This window comes from Manis pentadactyla, chromosome 14 (assembly GCF_030020395.1).
Source record: "Manis pentadactyla isolate mManPen7 chromosome 14, mManPen7.hap1, whole genome shotgun sequence".
Taxonomy (NCBI): domain Eukaryota; kingdom Metazoa; phylum Chordata; class Mammalia; order Pholidota; family Manidae; genus Manis; species Manis pentadactyla.
The window spans coordinates 8,695,628-8,718,559 of record NC_080032.1 but is presented as its reverse complement, the minus strand read 5'-3'; the positions used below and the strand labels follow the sequence as shown (position 1 = coordinate 8,718,559).

Sequence of the window (22,932 nt, the reverse complement as noted above, 5' to 3'; positions counted from 1 at the left end):
ACAGTAGGGAAGAGATGGTCTTTTCAATAAATGATCAGGGTGAATTTAATTTCTTTATGGGAGAAAGTGAACTGTGACACATATTTTGCACCATACACAAAAATTAATTAGAGATACAACACTCAAAAAACAAATAACCTGATTAAAAAGTGGGTGGAGGACCTGAACACACACTTCTCCAAAATGAAATTCAGATGGCCAACAGGCACATGAAAAGATGCTCCACATCTCTAATCATCAGGGAAATGCAAATTAAAACCACAATGAGATATCACCTCATAGCACTTAGGATGGCCACTATCCAAAAGACAAGAAATAACAAATTCTAATGAGGATGAGGAGAAATGGGAACCCTCCTACACTGTTGGTGGGAATGTCGATTGGTGCGACCATTGTGGAAAGCAATATGGAGGTTCCTCAGAATGCTCAAAATAGAACTACCATTTGACCCAGTAATTCCACTCCTAGTAACTTACCTGAAGAAAACAAGATTCTTGACATTCTAAAAGACATATGCACCCCTATGTTTATAGCTGCACTATTTACAATAGCCAAGATATGGAAGCAACCTAAGTGTCCATCAATAGATGACTGGATAAAGAAGATGTGGTAAATACATACAATGGAATATTATTCAGCTATAAAAAGAAAAGAAATTCTCCCATTTGCAACAACATGGATGGATCTTGGGGGTATTATGCCCAGTGAAATAAGCCGGGCAGAAAAAGACAAATAGCAAATGATTTCACTTACTTGTGGAGTATAAAAACAAAGCAAAACAGAAGGGACAAAATAGCAGTAGACTCATAGACACCGAGAACGGAGTAATGGTTACCAAAGTGGAGGGGATGGGGAGAGTAGGGGTGTAGAAGAGTAAGAGGCACAATAATTCACAATCACAATATAGGTTGGTCACAGGAATAGTAGTACAGCACGTAGAATACAGCTAATTATTCTATAGCATCTTACTACACCGATGGACAGTGACTGCACTGAAGGGGGTGAAGACTGGATAATATGAGTGAATCTTGAGCCACTGTGTTGTGTATTTGAAACCATCATAAGATTGTATATCCATGATAACTTAATAAAAAATTAATTAGAGAGAGGTCGCAGACTTAAATTTGAAACAAATCAAGCTTCTAGAAGAAAACAGAAAAATATTTCATGACCTTGGAATAGGAAAAGATTTTTTAAATAGGACACAGAAACCACTAACTATAAAAGAAAAGTGATTAATTGGATGTCATTAAAGAACTTTGAGGATGTCATTCATCAAAAGATAACATTAAGCGAAAAGGTAAGACACAGAGGGAAAGAAGCTGTATCTGGCAAAAGTCTCATATCCAGAATATATAAAAACTCTTATAAATCAATGATAAATAATGGACAATCCAATTTTTTTAAGTTGTGATAAAATACACATAACATTCACCACTACTGTAAATTTTAAAGTGTACAATTCAGCGGTATTGAGTGCATCTACAATGTTGTGGAACCATTGCCTCTATCTAATTCCAGAATTTTTCATCAGCCCAAACAGAAATTCTATACCCACTAAGCAGTCAATTCCTATTCCCTTCTCTCCTCATACTCTTGTAACTGCTAATCTGCTTTCTGTCTCTATGGATTTGCCTATTCTGGATATTTCATTTAAATGGAATCCTATAATCTGTGGCCTTTTGGGTCAGGCTTCTGTCAGCATGATATTTTTAAGGTTTGTCCATGTTGTACTTTCTTCCTGTTTGTGGCTGAATAATATTGCTTGCATGGATATATCACATTGTGTTTAGCCATTCATCATCTGGACATTGGGCTGTTTCCAGTTTGAGCAGTGTTAATTGAGTTGCTATGAACATTTGTGTAAAGTTTTTATGCAAGTGCAGGCATATGTTTTCAGTTCTTTTAAGGATTGGAGTGGAATTGCTGGGTCATATGGTAATTCTATGTTTAACTTATTAAGAAACCACCAAACTGTTTTCCAAAACATGGCTACACCATTATACATTCCCACCAGCAATGTCTGAGGGTTCCAGTTGGTCTGCTTTCGTGCCAATACTTATTTTTCCTTTTTTGTGTTAATGGTTATTTAATTGTTATCCTAGTGGGTGTGAAGTAGTGTCTTGTGGTTTGATTTGCGTTTTGCTAATGGCAATGGCATTGAACATCTTTTTATGTATTTGTTGGCCATTTGTATATCTTCTTTAAGAAATATCTATTTAAGTCCTTTGCTCATTTTATAAATGGCTTGTTTGTCTTTTTGTTGTTGAGTTGTAGGAATTCTTTATATATTCTGGGTTCTAGGCCCTTATATATGATTTGCCCATGTTTCCTCCCACTCACTGGGTAAGCAATCAGATTTTTAAGATGAGCAAAAAACTTGCATGGATATTTCACAGAAAAGATATCAAAAAAATAACTAAACCAATAAACATATGAAAAGGTACTCAATATTTTTCTTCATGAGAGAAATGTAAACAAAGACCATAAAGGGATGCCATGACATACTCATTAGAATCGCTAAAAGTAATAAGACTGACATACAAAGTTTGGATGAGGAACAATAGGAATTCTTTTACTTGGTTGGTGGGAATGTATATTGATATCACCATTTGGAAAAAATATTTAACAGTACTTACTAAACCTGAACACATGTATACTCAATGACCCAGCGATTCCACTCCTGGGCATATAACCCAACAGAAGCAAGTGTATGTCTATCAAAGGACATGTTCAAGAATGTTCTTTGCAGCTTTTTCATAACAGCCTCAAACTGGGAAAACCCAAATGTCCATCAACCTGCTATAAGATTCCACACTATTATGAAGCTCAGAAATAGACAAAATGAATCCATGCTGATGGAAGTCAGAATAATGGTTGTCCTTAGGTGAATACTGACTGGTGGGGCATGAGGAGCGTGCTAGGGTTCTGGAAGTGTTTTGTATCTTGATCTGGGTGGATGTTACATGAGCGTGATATATGTAAAAATTCCTGGAGCTGTACATTAGCACCTTATCAGAGAGAGTTTTCCTCACCACTTCAGCAGAAGTAGCATATCACCTCCCACCATTCTGGTACCCTGGCCCCACCTTACTTCTCTTCGTAGTGACCCTGACTACTCAACTGTCTTAGCTCAGGCTGCCATAACACATTATCATAGACCAGTGGCCTAAACAAAAGACATTGATTTTCTCACAGTTCGGGAGCCTGGGAAGTCCAAGATCAAAGGTCAGGCTGACTCAGTTTCTGGTGAGAGCTCTCTTCCTGGTCTGCATGCATCTGCCTCTCACTGTGTTCACATGACCTCTTTGTGCACAGGACAGAGAGCAAATGTGTGCTCTCTGGTATCTTTTCTTACAAGGAGACTGGTCAGGGCCCCACCCTTAGGCCTCATTTAACCTTAATTACTTCCTTCCTCATCTCCAGATACACTCACACATCTTAGGGCTTCGACACAGAGATTTTGGGGAGACCCAGCGTTAAGTCCATTACACCAACATACGTGTGTTTGGTTATTGACTTGTTTATCATACATCTTCCACACCTGGAATCTAATCTCCCTGAGGCTAGGGACTCTGTTTTGGCCCCTCTGACATCTTCTCCAGCAGTAATCACAGTGTCTGGCACTAAGGAGGTACTCCGTGAGTATCTGTTGAATGAATGAAAGGAGGAGAATGGGGCTGTGGTCATAGCTGCCAAGCGCTGCTAAGCCCAGTGTCCAGCACCTGGATGTAGCACAATAATACATGGGGCCATCATCATGATCTTTTCTCAGTCTTCAGGGTTACCTGGTATATCACCCACAGTTTGTGCCATCAAAGAATTTACATTCTGGAAGAAGATTTTCATGTGAGTTTTGCTGGGTGTTCTATAACATGCACTATGGTGGGTCATTGCTTTTTTAAGAAAATTATTTCTTAGTTTATCACCTTGTGGTTAAGTGGCTTCAACACAGGAGACGAAATTTAGGACTTTGTTCTAGTCCTGGCTTCACCACTAAATTGCCATATATTCTGGTTATTCCCTTTCCCTCTATGGACCTAGCCATCCTCAACTTCCTTACTAATCCAGTAGGATTAGTGTCCTTATACGTGAAATAAAGGGTTTTGAATGAATGAAGATCTTCAAGGTCACTTCTTTGCCGCTGGAAAATGTTATTTGCCAAGTGTGCTGTTCTCGTTTCTAGCACTAGGGGGCAATACAATTAGACTACTGGACTGCATTCTGCTTTCTCAGTTCCTGCTTTTAGATAAAAGGGCTGTTGAGGAAAAATGATTGCTCTCTGCTTTGGTTCCCTAACTTCCTCTGAAATCTTAAGCCCCACAGATCCAAGCCTTCTACTTAGCTGCTTCCACCTGTGAAATGAGAAGAAGGGACCTAAACATAGCAAACCCATATCCCTTGTGCCTTCCCAGCACCTCCTGTATCGAGGCAGTAATCAATCCCTCAGCAGTCACAGGAGACTTTCCCACCAAGTCTAGACACAGCCTCAAAATCTTTTTTCAGCACTACAGCTGGTAAGAGTTGGCCCACGAGGGGAAACCTTTTGTCCTCTCTGTTGACCTTAGATCATTTCTAAAAGTCATTCCCATGCCAACATTCTATGGTCATGGAAATCTCTCTGTATTGATCAACTTAGGATGGTTCTTGGTGGTTTGGGGTGAATACTTCAATGACTTTGTACATTGGGTAGAGAGAGAAAACTTTCCACTTTACATGATTATAATGCTTAGCAAGGGTTGAAGAACATGATGCTTTAGCCCACTAACTTAGCAAAACAGTTTTACTTGTGTGGAGAGGTTGACTGATGTGTTCCGAAGCAGTTGAGAGCTAAGAGAGCATGTACTCAACTTTGCCCTTGACTTTCAGGACTTTGCTTCAAATTTTTGGATCCAGGTACAAGAAGAATGTGGCTACATTTAGGCACAAAGATCAGGTTCTTCTAAATAAATTTGGAGTTACCCTGGGCGTCATTCCTGGAAGATAGCCCTATTGTATGTTGTAGCCACCATCCATTTTAAAATGGGAGCAAGTAAACATGTTCCCTTAATAGTATTACCAGACTAGAAGTCAGAAGATCTGGTTCTATTCTTGGCCTCACTCTTTAAAAGCTGAGTGACTAAACATCTCAAAACCTCAGTCCCCTCCTCTGTGGAATGGGGATAATTATACCTGCCCTACCTACATCTTATATCTATAACATTATCTTTCATGTTATAAGGGTCAGGTGAGAACATGTATCTGAGAGTGCATTGCAAAGAGCAATATACCGTACAACTCCAAGGGCACATGATACAGATTTTTGTAAGATCCTCTGGGAACATATTTGTCATCTTGAATTCAGTCAAGGAACTCAAGGTCTCTGAGCTCTCAAGCATTCCTGGCAGAAACACACAGGGCAATTTTTCCAGAGACCTGTTTGGGCAACATAATTGAAAGCCTTGATTTAAAAATGTGCATGCTGCACACCCCCTGAATTGGTTAAAATGAAAAAGGCATTAATGCCAAACGTTTTTGAAGGTGTGGAATGATTGGAACAGTTATAGGCTGCTGGCTGGAGTGATGGAGAGGACAAACCACTTTGGAAAACTGGTGATATTTACTAGAGTTGACTATAGGCACACTCCCTATGACCCAAGAGTCCCATTTCTAGGTATTCACTCAACAGACATGTGTACACATGTGCACCAAATGACATGTACTAGAGTGTTTACAACAACACTGTAATAGCAAATACTGAAAGGTGCCCCCTAACCCATCAACAGTAGAATGAATAAGCTGGGGTATATTTGTACTGTAGGATTCTATCCAATGGGATGAAGAAACTAAAATTACTTGCTGCAATAGGATGACTCTCATAAACATAATGTTGAATTGAGGATCTGAACAGACACTTCTCCAAAGAAGGAATTCAGATGGCCAACAGGCACATGAAAAGATGCTCCACATCGCTAATCATCAGAGAAATGCAAATTAAAACCACAATGAGATATCACCTCACACCAGATAGGATGGCCAACATCCAAAAGACAAACAACAACAAATGTTGGCGAGGATGTGGAGAAAAGGGAACCCTCCTACACTGCTGGTGGGAATGTAAATTGGTTCAACCATTGTGGAAAGCAGTATGGAGGTTCCTCAAAAAGCTCAAAATAGAAATACCATTTGACCCAGGAATTCCACTCCTAGGAATTTACCCTAAGAATTTTAGGAGCCCAGTTTGAAAAAGACAGATGCACCCCTATGTTTATCACAGCACTATTTACAATAGCCAAGAAATGGAAGCAACCTAAGTGTCCATCAGTAGATGAATGGATAAAGAAGAGGTGGTACATATACACAATGGAATATTATACAGCCATAAGAAGAAAACAAATCCTACAATTTGTTATAGTGTCTTTTTTAAAAAAGTATGGTGACTACAGTTTTCCTTTTAACAGAATTTACTTGATACGTATTTTTCTTTCCTTTTTCAGTGAATTTTTATTGTGATCAAATATGCCATGTGAACATAAAATTTACCATTTGAACCATTTTTAAGTGTGCAATTAATGTGGTTAATGCATTAAGTACATTCACAATGTTATTCAAGTATCATCACTACTTATTTCCAGAAATATTTCATCTTCCCAAATGAAAACCCTGTACCCATTAACAATAGCTCCCCCAGCCCTGGTAGCCATTATTCTGTTTTCTGTCTCTGTGAATTTGCCTATTCTAGGTACTTCATACAAATGGAATAATATAAAATGTGTCCTCTTGTGTCTAGCTAATTTTATTAGTGTGTTGTTTTTAAGGTTCATCCATGTTGTAGCATATATCAGAATTCATCCCTTTTTAAGGCTGAATAATATTCCATTGTATGAAAATACAACATTTTGTTTATCTGTTCATCTTCTGATACACATTGGGGTTGGTTCCAACTTGTGGCTATTATGAATAATGCTTCTATGAATGTTAACATCCATGTCCTTGCCTTTGTTCTTTTGGGTACATACCTAGAAGTGGAATTGCTGGGTCATATAGTAGTTACGTGTTTAACTTTTTGAGGATATGCCAAACTGTTTTCCATCGCAGCTGCACCATTTTACATTCCCACCAGCAATGTAGGAGTGTTCCAGTTTCTCTGCATCCTCGCCAGTACTTGTTATTTTCTGTTTTGTTTGTTTGTGGGCATTTTTTAAATCATGGTCATCCTAGTGGGTGGGAAATAGTATCTCATTGTGGTTTTGATTTGCATTTCTCTGATGGCTAATGACGTTGAGAATCCTTTTGTGTGCTTTTTGGCCATTTGCATGTCTTCATTGGTATCACCTCTTTTTAAAATATAAAATATTTGACATACCAAAAATATAAAGGGTAATATAGTAAACACCTATGTTCTCACCATACAGCTCAAAAAATAAGACATCCCGCAAACTGGCAGAATCCACCCTTCACCTTTTCCATTCACTTATCCCTCTAGCAAACCCTGTCTCAAACTTGATGCTTATTGTTCCATAGTATATCTTTATAACTTTGTTACCTTTATATGTATGCCCTAACAAGAAGTGGTCTAGTTTTGCTTGTACCTCTTACTTAAATGAAATCATACAGTGTGGGTTCTTCTTCACCTTTTTATTTAGTATTTATGAGTCAACCAAGTGATGCATGGAGATGTAGTTCATTCAGTCTTATTTCACAGTGAATGTGCCACATCTAACCATCCTCCTACTAATGGTCATTTTCTACCCCCTTTTTGTGCTATTACAAACAATGTCCCTGGAACATTTCTGTACCTACCTCCTTGTACGCATGTGTAAGACTTTTTATGGATGTTTGCACTTAGGTGTGTAATTAAAAGGCAGTTGGGGGGACGCATCCTCAGTTTTGCCAGATACTATGAAATTGTTATCCAATCCCCTGTGCCAACTTACACACTCCCAGAGGTGTGAGTTCTTGTATCTCCATGTCATTACCAACACTTGGTATTATCAGACTTACATTTTTGCTAATTGGATGGTTGTAACATGGATCTCATTGTAGGTTTAACTTGCTTTCCCATTTATAAGTTTCTTCATACACTTACTGGCCATACAGGTTACCTATTCCGTGGCTTGCCCAGTTATGTTTTGCCCACTTTTCTACTGGGTGCTTATCTTTATCCTATTTATTTGTAGATGTTCTTTATTTATTTAGTCTTGATATTGACCTTCTGTTGATTACAGTTGCCAAAATCTTCCTCCTACCTGTGGTTTATGCTTTTCCTTTTAAGTGGTGTCTTTTGTTTAACAAAAGATTTGAAGTTTAATTTGTCTGTTTTTCCATACTGGAAGGCTGGAAAAGACAAGGTGTGTGGCCAGATGAAGAGAGTCTGAACTCCTAGTCAGGAGGCAAGTCCAGATCTGGGAGCAGGACAGCAGTCATGAAGAGGGTGTAAATGATAGGACCGCAATGGAAGGACCCTTGGACCCAGTGTCCTCACTGAAATGAATGAATCAACTCCTGACCCCTTGAGACACCTCATCTACAGAGGGCAGAGGCACTAGGGACCCCCAGGAAGCCCAAGGAGAACACAGGGCAGTGAAGAGCAGATGCTTCAGCTGCTGCAGTGCAGTGGGCCAAAGAGAGGCAGACTAATATCAAAGAAAAGCTAAGGCCTAACCAGAGTGCATCTCAAAGCATGGTGGGTAAGATCAAGGGGGTAGAGGTGTAGAGGTAGATGCCAGCAGTCTAAAGGACAGTTCTGGGAGGGCAGTGGGAGGTCTCCCTGTGTCTTTGGGCTTCTTTGATCCCTGGGCCACTTTGGCAGGGAAAGAGCCTTGGGCACCAATGGGGTCATGTCTGTTTAAACAAAATTAAACACTGGAGGTAAATTATTAACTCATTGAGGAAACAAACACAAGTATAGTCCATATCTCTAGCCCTAGGACTTGAGAGCCGCCTGGCAGTTAAGAAGTTCTGCCCATCAGGAGTGGCTGCCACTCAAGGTCCCCATAGGCTGGTGCAAGCATTTGCTGAACACCTTCTACAAGTGAGTCACAGTGTCAGGTGCTGTGGGAAGAGATGCATAAAGACAGTCATAATCAGCCCTCAGCTGAGGGGATCAGAGCTCACAGCTGTCATGAGCACCCACGCGCCGGTCACAGTGCCCTCTGTGGCCCATCCGTCAGCTCCTGTAACCCTCACACCCACCCTCTGGAGTAGGGTGAGGACTACCCACATTTCCTAGGCCAGTGTACTGAAGCCCAGAAAGGGAGAGCAACTTGCCCCAGCCACACTGCTTTTCAGTGGTGGAGGAACACAAAAGGAGCCGGCTTTAGCAAAAAGGGGAGTGAATTATTAGGGTTCAGGGTATATTTAGGAACCTAACAGCAGTAAGCACAGCTGGGCTCCTACAGGCAGGGACCAGGACCAGCAAAACCGTCAGGAGGCAAGGAAGCCACTGTCCCCTTCTCTCTCTCTCTCTGGGACTACGGACTCTACCTTTCACTGAGCGCTTATTTTATTCTTCCTTCCATTTTGGGTTAAGGGCAAGGGTGCTGGCAGCAGAGCTGGTACTAAGTCCTGGCCTCACCACTTTTTACTTCTGGGCCCTTAGGCAAGCCACTTCTCTCCACTTCCCTACTTATAAAATGGGGATACTATGGTCCCTATGTAGGGATCAAAGGAGAAAACATGAGTAAAGCCCTTGGCACATAATAAATGCTCAGTTAACAGGATTTGCTCCCATCATCTCACACGGTAGGACAACCTCTCCAGCCCTCCTGGCTCTAGCACCATCCATCAATTTACTAGCACTCCAGGTCTGACTTTTTCAGCTAGAGAACCAACTACATATAGTAAGGGAGATAGATGAGGTCTTTTTGTTCCAAAGTAGTTTCAGGTATACGTGGACTAGTTTTAAGAAAAGCAGAGGCAAGAAGTTGAGCAGACTCATTAAAGGGTTTCTCAACTGCAGAAATTGCAACTGCAGGGTCTTGTGATCAGAAAACTGATTGGCCAACCTTTCTAGATCCCTCCGTTATGAACACTTTCGGTGTGAGGGGAGGGCAGTCATACTGAGGGAATAACAGGATGAACGCTTAGAAGTGGGAAAGGGCTTTGTGTATGTGTGAGGTGGCTGTGAATCTATAGGCTGTGGAAAGAGCAGAAGGGGCAGAAAGGATGGTTTAGGGCCCAAACAGGAAAAACCTTGAATGTCAGGACTTTATTTTTGCATAGACTGAAGAGCCATTCATTCACTTAGCAAGTACTTATTGTGTGCCCACTGTATGTAAGGCATTCTGCCAGGGATTACCTCCCTAAGGGAAAGGCTTAGCCCTTGTCCTCAAGGAGTTAAATGGTCTAGAAGGAGAAAACAGACACACAAATGGATGAATATTGTGCAACATAATCCAGATTCTAAATGGGAGCTGCTGAAAATGCAACAGGAGCAGGGGGAGGAGCATCTGCCCACCCAAGGGTGAGGAGCCAGGCAGGGAGGAGGCAACTACTGCATTCGTTTTTGCTTTTGTGAGCTCTGCCTGCCCACCATCCATTCCTCCTTTCCTAAGGGGAAACAGTCATCAGCCAATCTCAGTCCCTGTAATTGGAAGGGACTGACCCACATCCTCAGCTCCAGAGAAGCGCAAATGAACCGGGTCTAGTCAATCAGCATATTCCACCCCCTGGCCATAGGGATCGGTTCAGTGAGGTGGACATAAACCAAATCTGGCTGATGAGAGTCAGTCCATGACTTGGTTAGAGCTGAAGAGAAAATAAGCTCTCTTCACTGGGAGTTTTGGCAGCATGGATGATATGAGCCTGGAAGAAAGGGGCCAAGGTGTGGAAACAGAAAAACAACATCTCAGAGGAAAGCAGAGCCAAGAGCGGGAGAGAGAAGGCACCTGGTAACGTCCTGTGAGCCCAGCCCCTGGACCCAGCTAGGTTCCAAACCAGAATTATCCTTGGACCTTGCAGTTACATGAATCATTAAATTCCCCTTTTTGGCTTAAGGCAGTTTGAGTTGGATTTCTGTTATCAGAAGGGATTCAGTATGTTCAGTCTCTCTCCCATCCTAGACTTCCAGTTTTCCTTTTTTCAAACAATCCTGATAACAGTTTTTTCTGTACCTGCCAGGAAAAAAAATATGTGTGTGTATGCTTTTCTTTCACGTAAAAGGGACTATCTACATAAGATTCCCCATCTCATGCCCATCTTTTCCTTTCTGGAGCTATCCATCATCTTAAACCCTTTTCTTTCCTTTTATACACTTTATTTGCTTCTATATATAATACTAAAATTTCTGTTTTTTTTGCTTTGATTGCTTTTAACTTCATAGAAGAACATTGTAATGAATACAATCTTCTGGGACCTTTACTTTTTCCACTTAACATTATTATTTCTATTATTCATCCATATTGTCATGAGTCAGTGAAGTTTACTTGTTTTGACTCCTGTATAATATTTCATTGTGTGGCTCTATCAGAGTCTATTCATTTCATTCTTCTGTTGATGGGCATTTGGCCTATTCCAACTTTTTGTTCTTGCAAATGGTTCTTTTCTTCACATATAGTACATGTGGCTTATTTTCAAGGTCTTAGTTTTTATTTTTGATGGTCAGGTCATGGGTGCTTTATTATTAAAAGCAATTAACTAACCAAATAAAAGTGGGTCATACATGGACCAATGAAGTGTGTTCCATGACTGATCTAATTTTATGTACTTGAGGTTCAGAGAGAAAAGTAAATTAGGAAAACACTGTATATGCTGCAATGTACCCTGCATTTTTTAAGTAGCAATATGTCTTGGAATTCTTGCTATCTTAGCACATATAGGTCAATTTCATTTTCAACTGTTGCAGAATATTATGTTAATGGACATATCATGATTTAAATGTTTAAACACTTTGTCATGGAAAATTTCAAACATATACAAAAGAGAGAATGGCATAATTGAATTTCATGTATGCAACACCCAGCTTCAGTAATGATCAACATCTGGCCAGTCTTGTTTCATCTCCACCCCTCTGTTGTTCCCTCCTCAATGCATTCTTTAAAAGCAAATCTAGATTATCCTATCACTTGTCCATAATGCGTCCTGTATTGGCGGAAGTAGGTTGTTCCCACTTTTTCGCTTCTATGAACAGTGCTAAAATGAAGGCCCTAGTAAATAAATCATTGCATGCAGGTGTGAAAGTATCTATAGAGTAATACACACTAGTATGTTGTTTGATCCAAGGAGCAGATGAATTCTAAATTCTGATAAATTTTGCCCGATCGCCTTCCAAAGGAGTTGCCCTGGTCCCCACTCTGCATCATCATTTCTTCGGCATCTTTCAAACCTTGTTCTCATTATTGTTTCATTTCAGGTTCCTGTTTTTTATTTTTCTCTTCTTTCTTCTATCTTGCAAACAGGGAAGATGCCCAGAGCAAGGGGAAAAGTAAGTGCAGAAGTACAGCCACTCTCACAGCTGTTCTCGGGAAGGGACTGTCAGCTTCTGGGGACCTGGTGGCGTGGCTCCCGAGAGCCTTGAGGTTGCAGCTGACCAAGGTGGGCGAAGGTGGCACTGCTGTGAGTCAGTGCCTCAAACACTCAAATAAAGCCAACCTGTGGGATATCTTTCTTCCAGAATGATCTGTGCCCAGTGTTTGGTTGTGGCCAGATAGCACCTGTGTGTAGATGAGAAGGTGTAGGTGGCTGGGGAAGGCTGTGCTGTATAATTTGTGTTGATCTACTAGCTTGTGGGTTCCAAGTCTTGATTTTCACATCTGTCAAACAAAGTATTTTATGGGATCTCTAAAGTGTCATTCAGCAATAAATGCGGGGCCTCTCTGAATTCCATGTCCCATTTAGAGGTTATAGTTTTGTTGTTTTCCACATGTTATTTCTTCTAAGTGTTCTCAAATAGAAATGATAAAGAACTCTAGTCTGAGTATTTACTCATGTATTCATTCATCCATTCACTTAATATATTTAGCACTTCTTTATTTTGGATCTTTTGCTTTGGAATTCTTTTACATTTTTCTTGATTTGAAAAAATTTAGAGGGGAATAAATACTGAGGATAAAACTATTTGACTCAAATTTCTTTTAGCAAAATTTGGGTTTCTAGCCTTACCTCGATCTCAGAGTCTTTGGTTTTATGGTGTGTGTGTGTGTGTGTGTGTGTGTGTGTGTGTGTGTGTGTGTGTCTACTTTCTCTTGCCACTAAAGCTGTCAGCTTAACTGTTGTATTTTTCAGGAGCCTTTTGTTTTAGGGGTGGATATTATTAGGGGCTCAAAGGATGCAGCTATTATCTTCCCTCTTCTTGTTTGTCTCATCTCAGCTTGTCTCTGTTTCTCATTCTTCTCCTAAGAGGCAGCATGTTCTATGTGGCTGGGGAAAATAGTCACAAACAGCTTAAATTTACCTAAACCTTACAGTTTGAGATCCCACAGGTGAACAAAACCCTTCTCTCCCCGTTTCCAATAGATCGAATTTCATGGAAGCTCCTGATTGGCCCTGCATTGGTCACATGCCTACCTCTGAGCCAATCCTTATGGCTACAGGAATGGAATGCTCTGATTGGCCATGCTGGGTCATATGTCCACATATGCAATTGGCGGGGGCTGAACTCTATGATTGACAGCCCTGGAGAGATGACATGAGCCAGGAGGGGGTGGTTACCCATAGAAGGGGAGGCAGAGTCAACAATTCCTGTTCACTACCACCTCCCTAGAAACTGATGCTGCTTTCCACCCAGTGTGAATGGAATGTACATTTCTATTCTCCCCAAACTGCCGCTTCTCTCCTATTAACTCACCTCTGTGCTAAGCCACCCTCTCCTACACAGTTGGACAACAGCAAGTGATTGGCCGTTATTTTCTTTTAGTGTTTTCTCTCAATCCTTTTTTATCTTCAAACAGAGGTATAGTCAATGGCAGTATTTAAGCAAACTGTCTTGTCTGTCTCTCAAAGCTCTAATGACCCTTCCTCATCCACTATCAGCCTTTCTGGGTCAAGTAGGCATGTGATTATATTTCCACTTCAATTAAATATTGCATCCTAAAGACAGGTGCCTCTTATGGTCAAGGCTACTGCCCACATATACATCTGTCTCCTTTATATAGTACAGAATTTATACTTCTTAGATCTTGGAGTTTATTCCTCTTTTTCCACCTTAACTGTCTAGAAGTGACAGTTTTATGCCCTGGTCCACTCAGCATGTACTTTGTCAAACTTCTCTTCTGTCTTTTGAGCCAAAAATAGCCTGTAGAGGTGTTTATTTGGCCCCACACACCAATACAAATCTTTAAAATCCATTGAAAATATTTAGAAACCAAAAGACACTACAAATATATACAGATTTTTGCTTCATTTGAACAATCAGAAGATCTGTGAATCCTGGGTCCACATTCCCCAGAGTACTGGTGTGTAGTAGCGGCCCCCTGGACTGGCCATGTGTTCCCAGGCCACCACTCCCAAAGGTGTTCCTGCCCAAGGCCCCTTTGCCATTTACCATCTCACTTGCTGATTATTTTTGCTTACACCTGGCCCATCTCACTCACTCACATTCTCTGCCTGGCCCCTGGAGCATTTTTTGAGTTTGTGACTCCTGGTTGGGTGGCCATTGCAAATCAGGGGCAGGTTGAAGCAGGGCTTAAACCACTGATGAATCGGGGCCTAGATTGGCCTTCTGCCTCAAGGCTCAGAGTAGAAGTAGATTGATGGTATACTTCAAAGGGAGAAGAGAAACTTCTAAGAGTTTTGAAAGAACTGCCACTACTTGTCTGTATAACATCTATTGTGCCTTTCAAGAGAATTATATGAGGTTTAAATACAATAAATGAAAGTTTCCAGAAATAGATATGAATACTGTAGAAGAATGCTAGTGTGTCTTAAATTTGAATCACCTTAAAGAAGCAATAGGAGATTCACACTCTAATATTACTTTGTAAAATAGCTGAAGTGTACTGTATTGTTGTCTTTTATGACTTCTCTATCGGACCCACATAGTAATAAATGTTTGCAGATGGAAGAAAGAGAGGGAAAAGGAAGCAAATGACTTAAATACAGAAATTGGCTAACTTGTTTTTTTTAATTTAGTTTTTATTTGTAAGTAATTAGAAGTTGCAAAAATAGTACAGAGGTCGAGTGTGCCCATTACCTTGATTTCTCCAGTGCTAACATTTTCCATAACCATAGGCCAATTCCCTTTGGTATTCCAGTGGTACATAGTAGGTGTTCAATAATGTTTATTGAATGAGTATGTTTGCACATAGAAAATAAATGTTATCATCTGTTGACTTAGAAGGTTAGTCTCTTTATTTTATTACCTTTGAATAGGTAATATATGTGCATGGAGTAAATTCAATAGGTACAAAGTATATACAGGGAAAAGTAAGTTTCCCTCTTACCCTGCCTTCCAGACACCAGATAGGAAGGTATTTATTCATTTTTTATGTCAAAGGCAACCATTTATTCATTTCTTATGTCTCCTTTCACACATAATTAATGTTTGCAAACTTTCATGTATCTGCTGCCTCCTTGGCCACCCTACCCTGCATTGTAGCAATATCATACGCACACCTTTTTCACTTAGCAGAATATATTGGAGATAATTTTCTATAAGTTCATAGAGTGCTTCTTCATTCTCTTTAATGGCTATTTAATATGTGTTCCATTATATAGTAAATGGGTGTACCAGATTTTTTTAACAAATCCCCTATTGATAGGTGTTTGAGTTGTTTCCTGTCTTTTATTATTAAAAACAGTACTGCAATGAATATCTGTTTCTATTTTTATGTAGCACAGATACAGTCTCTTTAGGTATTAAAGCATACATTTATGGGTTTGAAATTCCCAAACTTCCCTATTTGATCACATAAATAGAACTTCGGTGGCAGAAAATTTCCTGAAGCTTTGTGTGGTTTTTGGCCTAAGCCGGTGAGATTTGCCAAAGGTCTGGCAGCTTTAATGATGCCGATGCACCTGTTCTCAGTTATTTCCATCTGAACTGTGAGAAGTAGAGAAAGGAACAGCAAGCTAAGTTGTCCTCAGGATGGTGTACTAGGGATGTGCCAGGAAAGATAACAAATGTGTATCACTTCTTCCACGCCTATCACTTATCTAGCTCGCTTATCCAGTCCTGGCTGCCAGCCAATGGGTCTTATCTCATATTTGAAGTTATCTTCTGTCTCCCCTAACTGCTCGACAGATTTTAGTGAAATTCATTACTGAGTACCTCCATTTCTAAACAGCTTTACACTGCTGAGAGATGAACCACGTTCCTTTTGTGTTGTAAGCAGAGTTTTAAACATTGACACTGGTTTCTGTTTTGACCTTTGTCTGGGTTTTCATTCAGTCCTTGAGGGAAGGATTGTTGCTCTTCTCCACATTGAGAATTTATTTTGGTCCCACGAAGCCCAGTGCTCCTAAGCAGCTGTTAGTTAACAAGCTGCCCCAAATATCTGCAAAATGGGAGGGATACACAACAATGAGCTTATACCCATTCATTTAGTCATTGATTCATGCAACAAATATTTATTGAGCACCTACTCTGGGCCAGGCAGCCTTGCACTAAGTCAGTGAACAAGACAAGATCCTTGCCATTATACAGTCTGTTTTCTGGCATGTGTGTATGTGGGGCATGGAGGAGAGACAAAAATAAATAAGCAAATTATTTAGTATGTTAGAAAGCGATAAATGCCATGGGGGTTGGGTCACTGGGGGCAAACCAAGGGAGGTTGGGATTTGGGGACAGAGGCACATCGCCATTTCAAATAGAGTAGTCTGGGTAGGCCTTGCTGAGGGTGTAAGAGTTGAACTGATTTCAAAGAGCAAAGAGTATCCTGTGTGTATATATTTGGGTCTGTCTTTGAATTTTTTTAACAACTGTATTAATATATAATTGACATACCATTAAATCAACCATTTTTAAGTACATAATTCAGTGGTTTTTAGTGTATTTACAGTGTTGCACAACCATCAGAATGATCTATTCCAGAATATTTTCATCACCCCCGAGAGAAACTCATTAGCAGTCACTCCCCATTCCTGCCTCCTCCCAGCCCCTGACAGCAACTAAACTATTTTCTGTCTCTGCAGTTTTGCCTATTCTGGACATTGCATATAAATAGAATAACATGCTATGTGTGGACTTGTGACTGGCTTCTCTCATTTAGCATGTTTATAAGGTTCATCCGTGTTGTAGCATGTTATCAGTACTTCATTCCTTGACAAATAATTTTCCATTGTATGGGTATACCACGGTTGTTTATACATTCATCAGTTGATGGTGACCTTGTATTTAAAATATTACAGGGTCATGGATGGGCAGTAGTAATTGACCTTGCTGTGCCATCTAGGAAGAGACTATTGTCAGTGCCTAGTTTCAGTTAGCACTAGTTAGGCTTGGTTCTGGGGAAACTAAAGTCACTATATTCAGAGCCGTTTCCCAGGTGCTTCCCTCTTGAGCAGAAACTGGGTGGTCCAAATGTGGTAATGTGGATCTGCAGATTCTTTCAAAATATTTTGAAACTAAACTATTCTTTCTACTTTAACATGTAGTAAGTTGTTTACCCAAGACAATTCTCTATGAGTTTTGTTTTTTTGTTTGTTTTGTTTCGTCTCTTTAATATTTTGGGTGTGGTAGCAAGTAGAAGCAGATCATCCTAAACAAATATTTGTGTATATCTGAACAAAGCCATTCTGCTGAGGGAATGAAGACTTCACAAAGGAAATGGGAATTGAACTGAATTTTGAAGGAAGGAAAAGGCCTGTTCCAAAGAGGGGCAGAGAATTCAAAGTTTATCTTCTGGGTGACTGGGAATCCCTGGGCTTTGGAGCACGTGTCTTCGGTACATTAATTTTGCAATCACTAGCCTATGCAGAAAGGGTGATAGTTTTGGAATCCTCCCGCCTTCTGCACTGGGCAAGACTCAAACGTTTAAGAACTTCTCTTGAGGGGGTGTCTGAGGTAGTCTCAGGCTGCAGAAAGATGAACTCCATTAGAATTCAAACGGCTGAAGGGCTTCCTCCACCCCGTCCCTGTTGAGAATAACTGTCTAAGCGACACCGGTGCAAGAACCGGACACGTCCCGGCATGGCTGAGCTGCAAACAAACGGCCTCTGACCGCCGGGGCCCTTCCGGCTGGATCCTAGAAGTGAGGGTGAGGGTGAAAGGCAGGGAGCGAGGCCCCGCTCTATGACTGGATTGGGGCGGAGGAGCGGGAAAGGACAAGGCTCTGACCCAGCACGGGACTGGGAGGCGTGGGTCCTCCAGAGAGTACGCACACCGCCCCACAGCAGGATGCAATCTTGGTTCCCGCGGTACTCCGGCGGCCGGGGGGTGTGGATGCCTGCCTCGGGGGCGGAGCGCGAGCAAAGGGGTGGAGCCAGGGTGAGAGGGCGGAGCGAGGATGAGGGGGGCCGAACGAGGGCGATGGGGCGGAGCAAGCTAACGGGTGGTGGGCGGAGCTAGAGCCATGGGGCGGAGCGCGGCCGGGCGAAGGGGGCGGGGCTTGAGAGGCGGGGCGGGGCCGCACCCGCTCCGCCCTCCGGCTCCCCCTCCCGCGGCCGCAGCGGTCTAGTGCGGGAGGGAGGGGAGAGCGGGTCACGACGTTGCCGGGGCGGGGATAACCCCTCACGTGGAGCAGATGAAAGGGCCGCGGCGCGACGGCCGGGGGAGCGGAGCCGAGCCTGCGACCCACAAAGCAGCCGCCGCCGCCGCGATGGGGCTGTGAGGCGTCCGCCCGCGCTCGGTCCTCCGCCGGCCCGCGACTATGCCCGGCCGCGCCCGCCCTCCGCGCCCTCCCGCTGCAGGACCATGAGGCCGCGCTCGGGCGGGCGCCCAGGGGCCCCGGGCCGCCGCCGCCCCCGCCGCCGCCCCCGCGCCCCCCGCCGCCGCCGCCTGCCGCCGCCGCCGCCTTTGCCGCTGCTGCTGGGGCTGCTGCTGGCGGTCGCGGGGCCCGGCGCGGCGCGGGCCAAGGAGACGGCTTTCGTGGAGGTGGTGCTGTTCGAGTCGAGCCCGAGCGGCGACTACACCACCTACACCACCGGCCTCACGGGCCGCTTCTCGCGGGCCGGGGCCACGCTCAGCGCGGAGGGCGAGATCGTGCAGGTAGCTGCCCGCCGCCCGGGCCCCGCGCCGCCGCCACAAGATGGCTCCGGGGGCTGCGCCCGCCGACCCCACCGCGGGCGGGCGGGCGGGGCGGCGACGAGGCCGGCGGCATCCCTACGGGCAGGCGGGCGGGACGCGGCCTCCGGCGCCGCCGCAGCGGGGGCGAGCGCACGTGGGGGCTCGCCGCCTGTGGGTCCCGGGGCGGGAGCGGGACCCGGGGGCTGGGCACCGGCGATGGGGCGGCCCCTTTGGGCCGCTTGGGCATTTCGTATTGCCTCAGGTGGAAGTCCCGGAAACTACCTGTTGAATGCCAACTTTGGAAAAATAAGTGAGGAGGGATGGGGTGGCTTGTTTCAGGTCGCACGCTTTGCTTTCTATCCATGCATGTTCTTTTGGGGAGTAACCAGGTTTGTCTGAGAGGCTGCACAACATCAGGTTCGTCCCTGGAACGTGCTGCCAGCCTCACCTGGGCGCTGACCTTCCTGCAGGGCTCCGGACAAGCAGTAGCAGGCAGGCAAGCAAGGGGGAGCTGGCCGAGGAGTGGGGATCGCGGGTGCCCAGGAGTGGCGGTTGAAGGCAGCCCTCGCTGCATGCCTTAGATTACAGGGGGTGGGAGGGAGACTGCCCGCTTCTCGGTGAAGGGCTTTTGCGGAGGGCCTGGAAATCAGGAGACACGGTCGCTCACTGACAGGGCCTCCACCTTGCTCCAAATGAGAGGCTTGCATTCCAGAGGCACCCGTCTAGGGAGAGCCTTAAGATGTGCACACTCTTTGGAGGAGGGACTTTGAGCTGAAGCCTCCGAGGTTGGTGAGCTGGGTGGATGCCTTCCCGCTTTCTTGGCGATGATTTTATCAGCTTGTTAGACTGCCACCGTACTTAGGGCAGTTAATATGCATGCCTTGGACGTGGGCGATTTGAAATAGCTGGCTTGTGTTTGAACCTTTTAGGGGTGATGGAATGGGTGCAGGGCTCTAAGCTTTGGGCTTTCTGTGCATTACTCTTGGGTGAGTTATGAATGAAGAGAAGGCGACTTTATGGAATGACTTAATAGCAGCCTCTTCTCCCCTCCCCTCCCCTGGTGAAGACGCACAGCCTTGCATGGATAGGATAGGGAGCTGTGCAGCTTGGCTCTTTAGAGGTGTGTCCTTGCAAAACTGGGGGATTAATCATCTGGTGGATTAATCAGCAGCAGTGCTTTATGGGGGCTCTTATCCCCATCTTAAACTAATGCGGAGTAAATAGAAGGGGAAACGCATGTTGTTTGAGTCCTGTGACTACATATGTTAAAGGTTTTAGACTTTTTTCTTTGCTAATAATGTTCTAATTATGGTCTTTAATTTATAAGCTTTAGAGAGGATGGTCTGCTAAAGATGCCTATATGGTTCAGTCTCAGCCTTCAAGAGTAGTTTGAATCTTAAAGCTTACACCTTGTGACTCCTTGTTTCTCTTTGAGGCTTTCAGTGGGCCTGATGGCTTTAGAAATGTTTGATTTACAGTCTTCTAAGAGAAAAGATGTTTTAATGTGGCACTTCACTTTCTGAAGGAGACTTTTGAAGTTTGCGATTTTTATCTGCAGTGTTTTAACTTGTACTCTTTCCCCACGGTAGTTTGTCTGGCAAGCTATCCATTATGAGTAGTGTTATTCTTTGGAGATAATCTTAGGTTCACCATTTAATACAAAATTAGCAGTTTAAATACACGGTTTGTAACCATTTTATCCTTGTGAGTAGAGAGAGAATGTGTGAATTTGGCAGAAGGAATCTATCCTCTTTTGAAACTTTTTGAAGTGCTTATCTAACTCTTGTAGTCCATTAGCCTAGCCCCAAAAAAGAAAAAAATTAAGTCAACAGTTGCTAAGTAAAGAAGAGTGACTTAAATGGTATTTAATAAGTTTACCAGTTAAGCAGTCACTAATAAGTGTCCTTAATTCCCTCATAACAGCAGTAATGTCGGTGAGTTATATGAGCTGTCTGCATAGTCATTTCTAGGTGTTCCCATTCTCTATCTTTAATAACTTTATCATGGGCGCCTACTGGCTGAACCTCTGCGTGTGCACAGGAGGAGTTCCTCGTGGCTTTCAGAGCTGTGTGTCTACAGAGGCTAGCCTGCTTTTTATTCTTCAAAGACTGCGGGATTGAAGGAACTGGTGAGGCCCGTCAGCCCTGAAAAAGGATTTTGTAAGGAAAGTTGATGTCTTAGGATTGCTGAGTGGAAATGTGACATTTTACGTGAGAAATGAGAATGGAGAAGAAACAAATTGGTGTTCAGCTTCAGATTAATCAGGTTTTTAAAGTGCCCTCTTTGAACTTTTCAAACCTTTTATTTACTATCTTAAAATACATTTTTTGTGTGTGATTTGCTACTTAGTGTTTTATGGTCTTCCGAGCAGAGTTCATTTTCCTGTAACTAAACCTAAATAGTAGCACAATAGCATTCCAGTGGGTTTTGGTAGCGTTATTGTTCACGGTTTAGGGGAAAAAAAAGACCTGTTTTGGGAGGCTTTCTCCTATAAGGATTCTCAGATAGAAAATTGGTTTGTATTACTGTTTTTTTTCTCCTTTCTGTTACATGCAATGACAAGAGATACCTTATAGTCTGAATTGCTCAGACATTTCAAATTAGAGTACCTGTCAGTCATTTGCATGGGCTAGCATAGGGGGAGACCTGGTTAAGATGTGCGTGCACGTGTATGTGTGTTTGTGTGTGTATCAGAGATAGTAACTCCAACTTTGGGATCAGCCACCAGGAGTCTTTCTGTCCTTGGACATTTAAGGCTTAAATAATTTCCTGAGGTCACCAGTGTCTCTGTAAGGAAGAAAAAAAAAATACATACATACATATATATACATATATATATATGTATATATTTACATTTCCCCTATGAAAGTTGTGAAAACAAGGTATGGACATAAAATATTATTAATTACTTTTATTATCTTAATTTATTCATGCATTAAAAGTCTGCTTGTAAGAGTATCAGGCATACAGCATGGATGCTGGCAGGATTAATTACTATTCTGTAGTTCTGAAGTGTGGAACTTTAAAAGGTTCTTAGACATATGGATACATATTTCATCTTTGAACCAATTTGTTGCTATTAATGAGATCATTATCTGAAACTTTCACACTTGGCTGTGCAACTCACATGGTTAGTGATGTTAAATAAAGGCCTGATTAAACACTGGCTAGTGGTATGCGGATTGGTTAAACAACGAAAATTTGCATGCTAGAGATGAAAGATTGTTTTAAAGTGGAAATGCATTTTTTTTCCTTCAAGTCAAATATTTAGAAAGGCTTGAGAAATTCATTTGTAGAGGGAATCTGATAGGTTTTGTGTAACTTTAAAATCACCCTTTCTGGATCCTGGGTTAAGTGTTGAATGGTCTTGAAAGCAGAGGAGAGCTGGGAACATTTAAGATCTAAGCCAGTGCGTTAACGTTGAGGGGTGAGGGAGAGCTGGGTGGTGAGTTAGAAAGGCTGAATGAGGTCCTGAAATACACAGTGTTAACTAAAGGTATCACTGAGAATGATTTTAGGAAACTAACTCCTCTGCCTTGTTCCCCTGTCAGTGTGTTTCTGCAGTTCAGCATTTGATCAAACACTTTCTTTTCACCTCCATTTCAAGTTGACTTTAACAAGCCTGTCTCTGAAAATTGACTTGGCCTAATAGAACAATTGTGTGCTGACAGCTGACCTGAATTTACACAGACAGGGATTGCCGACTGTCTTGTCAGAAGAGCCTTCATAGGGTAAAGCCAAGCATTTGATTTGGTGGAAAGCTTTAGGACTGTGTTTTGTGACCTCATGAATTCTTAGGGGCTCTTATTTTCTGTGTTGTTCCCTGAGATCCCATGTTAGTGTTACTAGTA

The 22,932-nt window shown here is 42.7% G+C and overlaps 1 protein-coding gene across 2 annotated transcripts in view; it reads left to right on the top strand.

The window, feature by feature from the left end:
• Positions 1-22,932, top strand: part of ZNRF3 (zinc and ring finger 3) — a 181,458-nt gene that overhangs the window by 29,688 nt on the left and 128,838 nt on the right. The window contains exon 4 of one of the 2 annotated variants that reach the window (XM_057492280.1): positions 12,378-12,513. In XM_057492280.1, the coding sequence (XP_057348263.1) occupies positions 12,378-12,513 (136 nt within the window). Of the gene's footprint in view, positions 1-12,377; positions 12,514-18,519; positions 19,064-22,932 lie in introns of those variants that run through there. The other variant, XM_036908882.2, reaches the window with a different exon arrangement.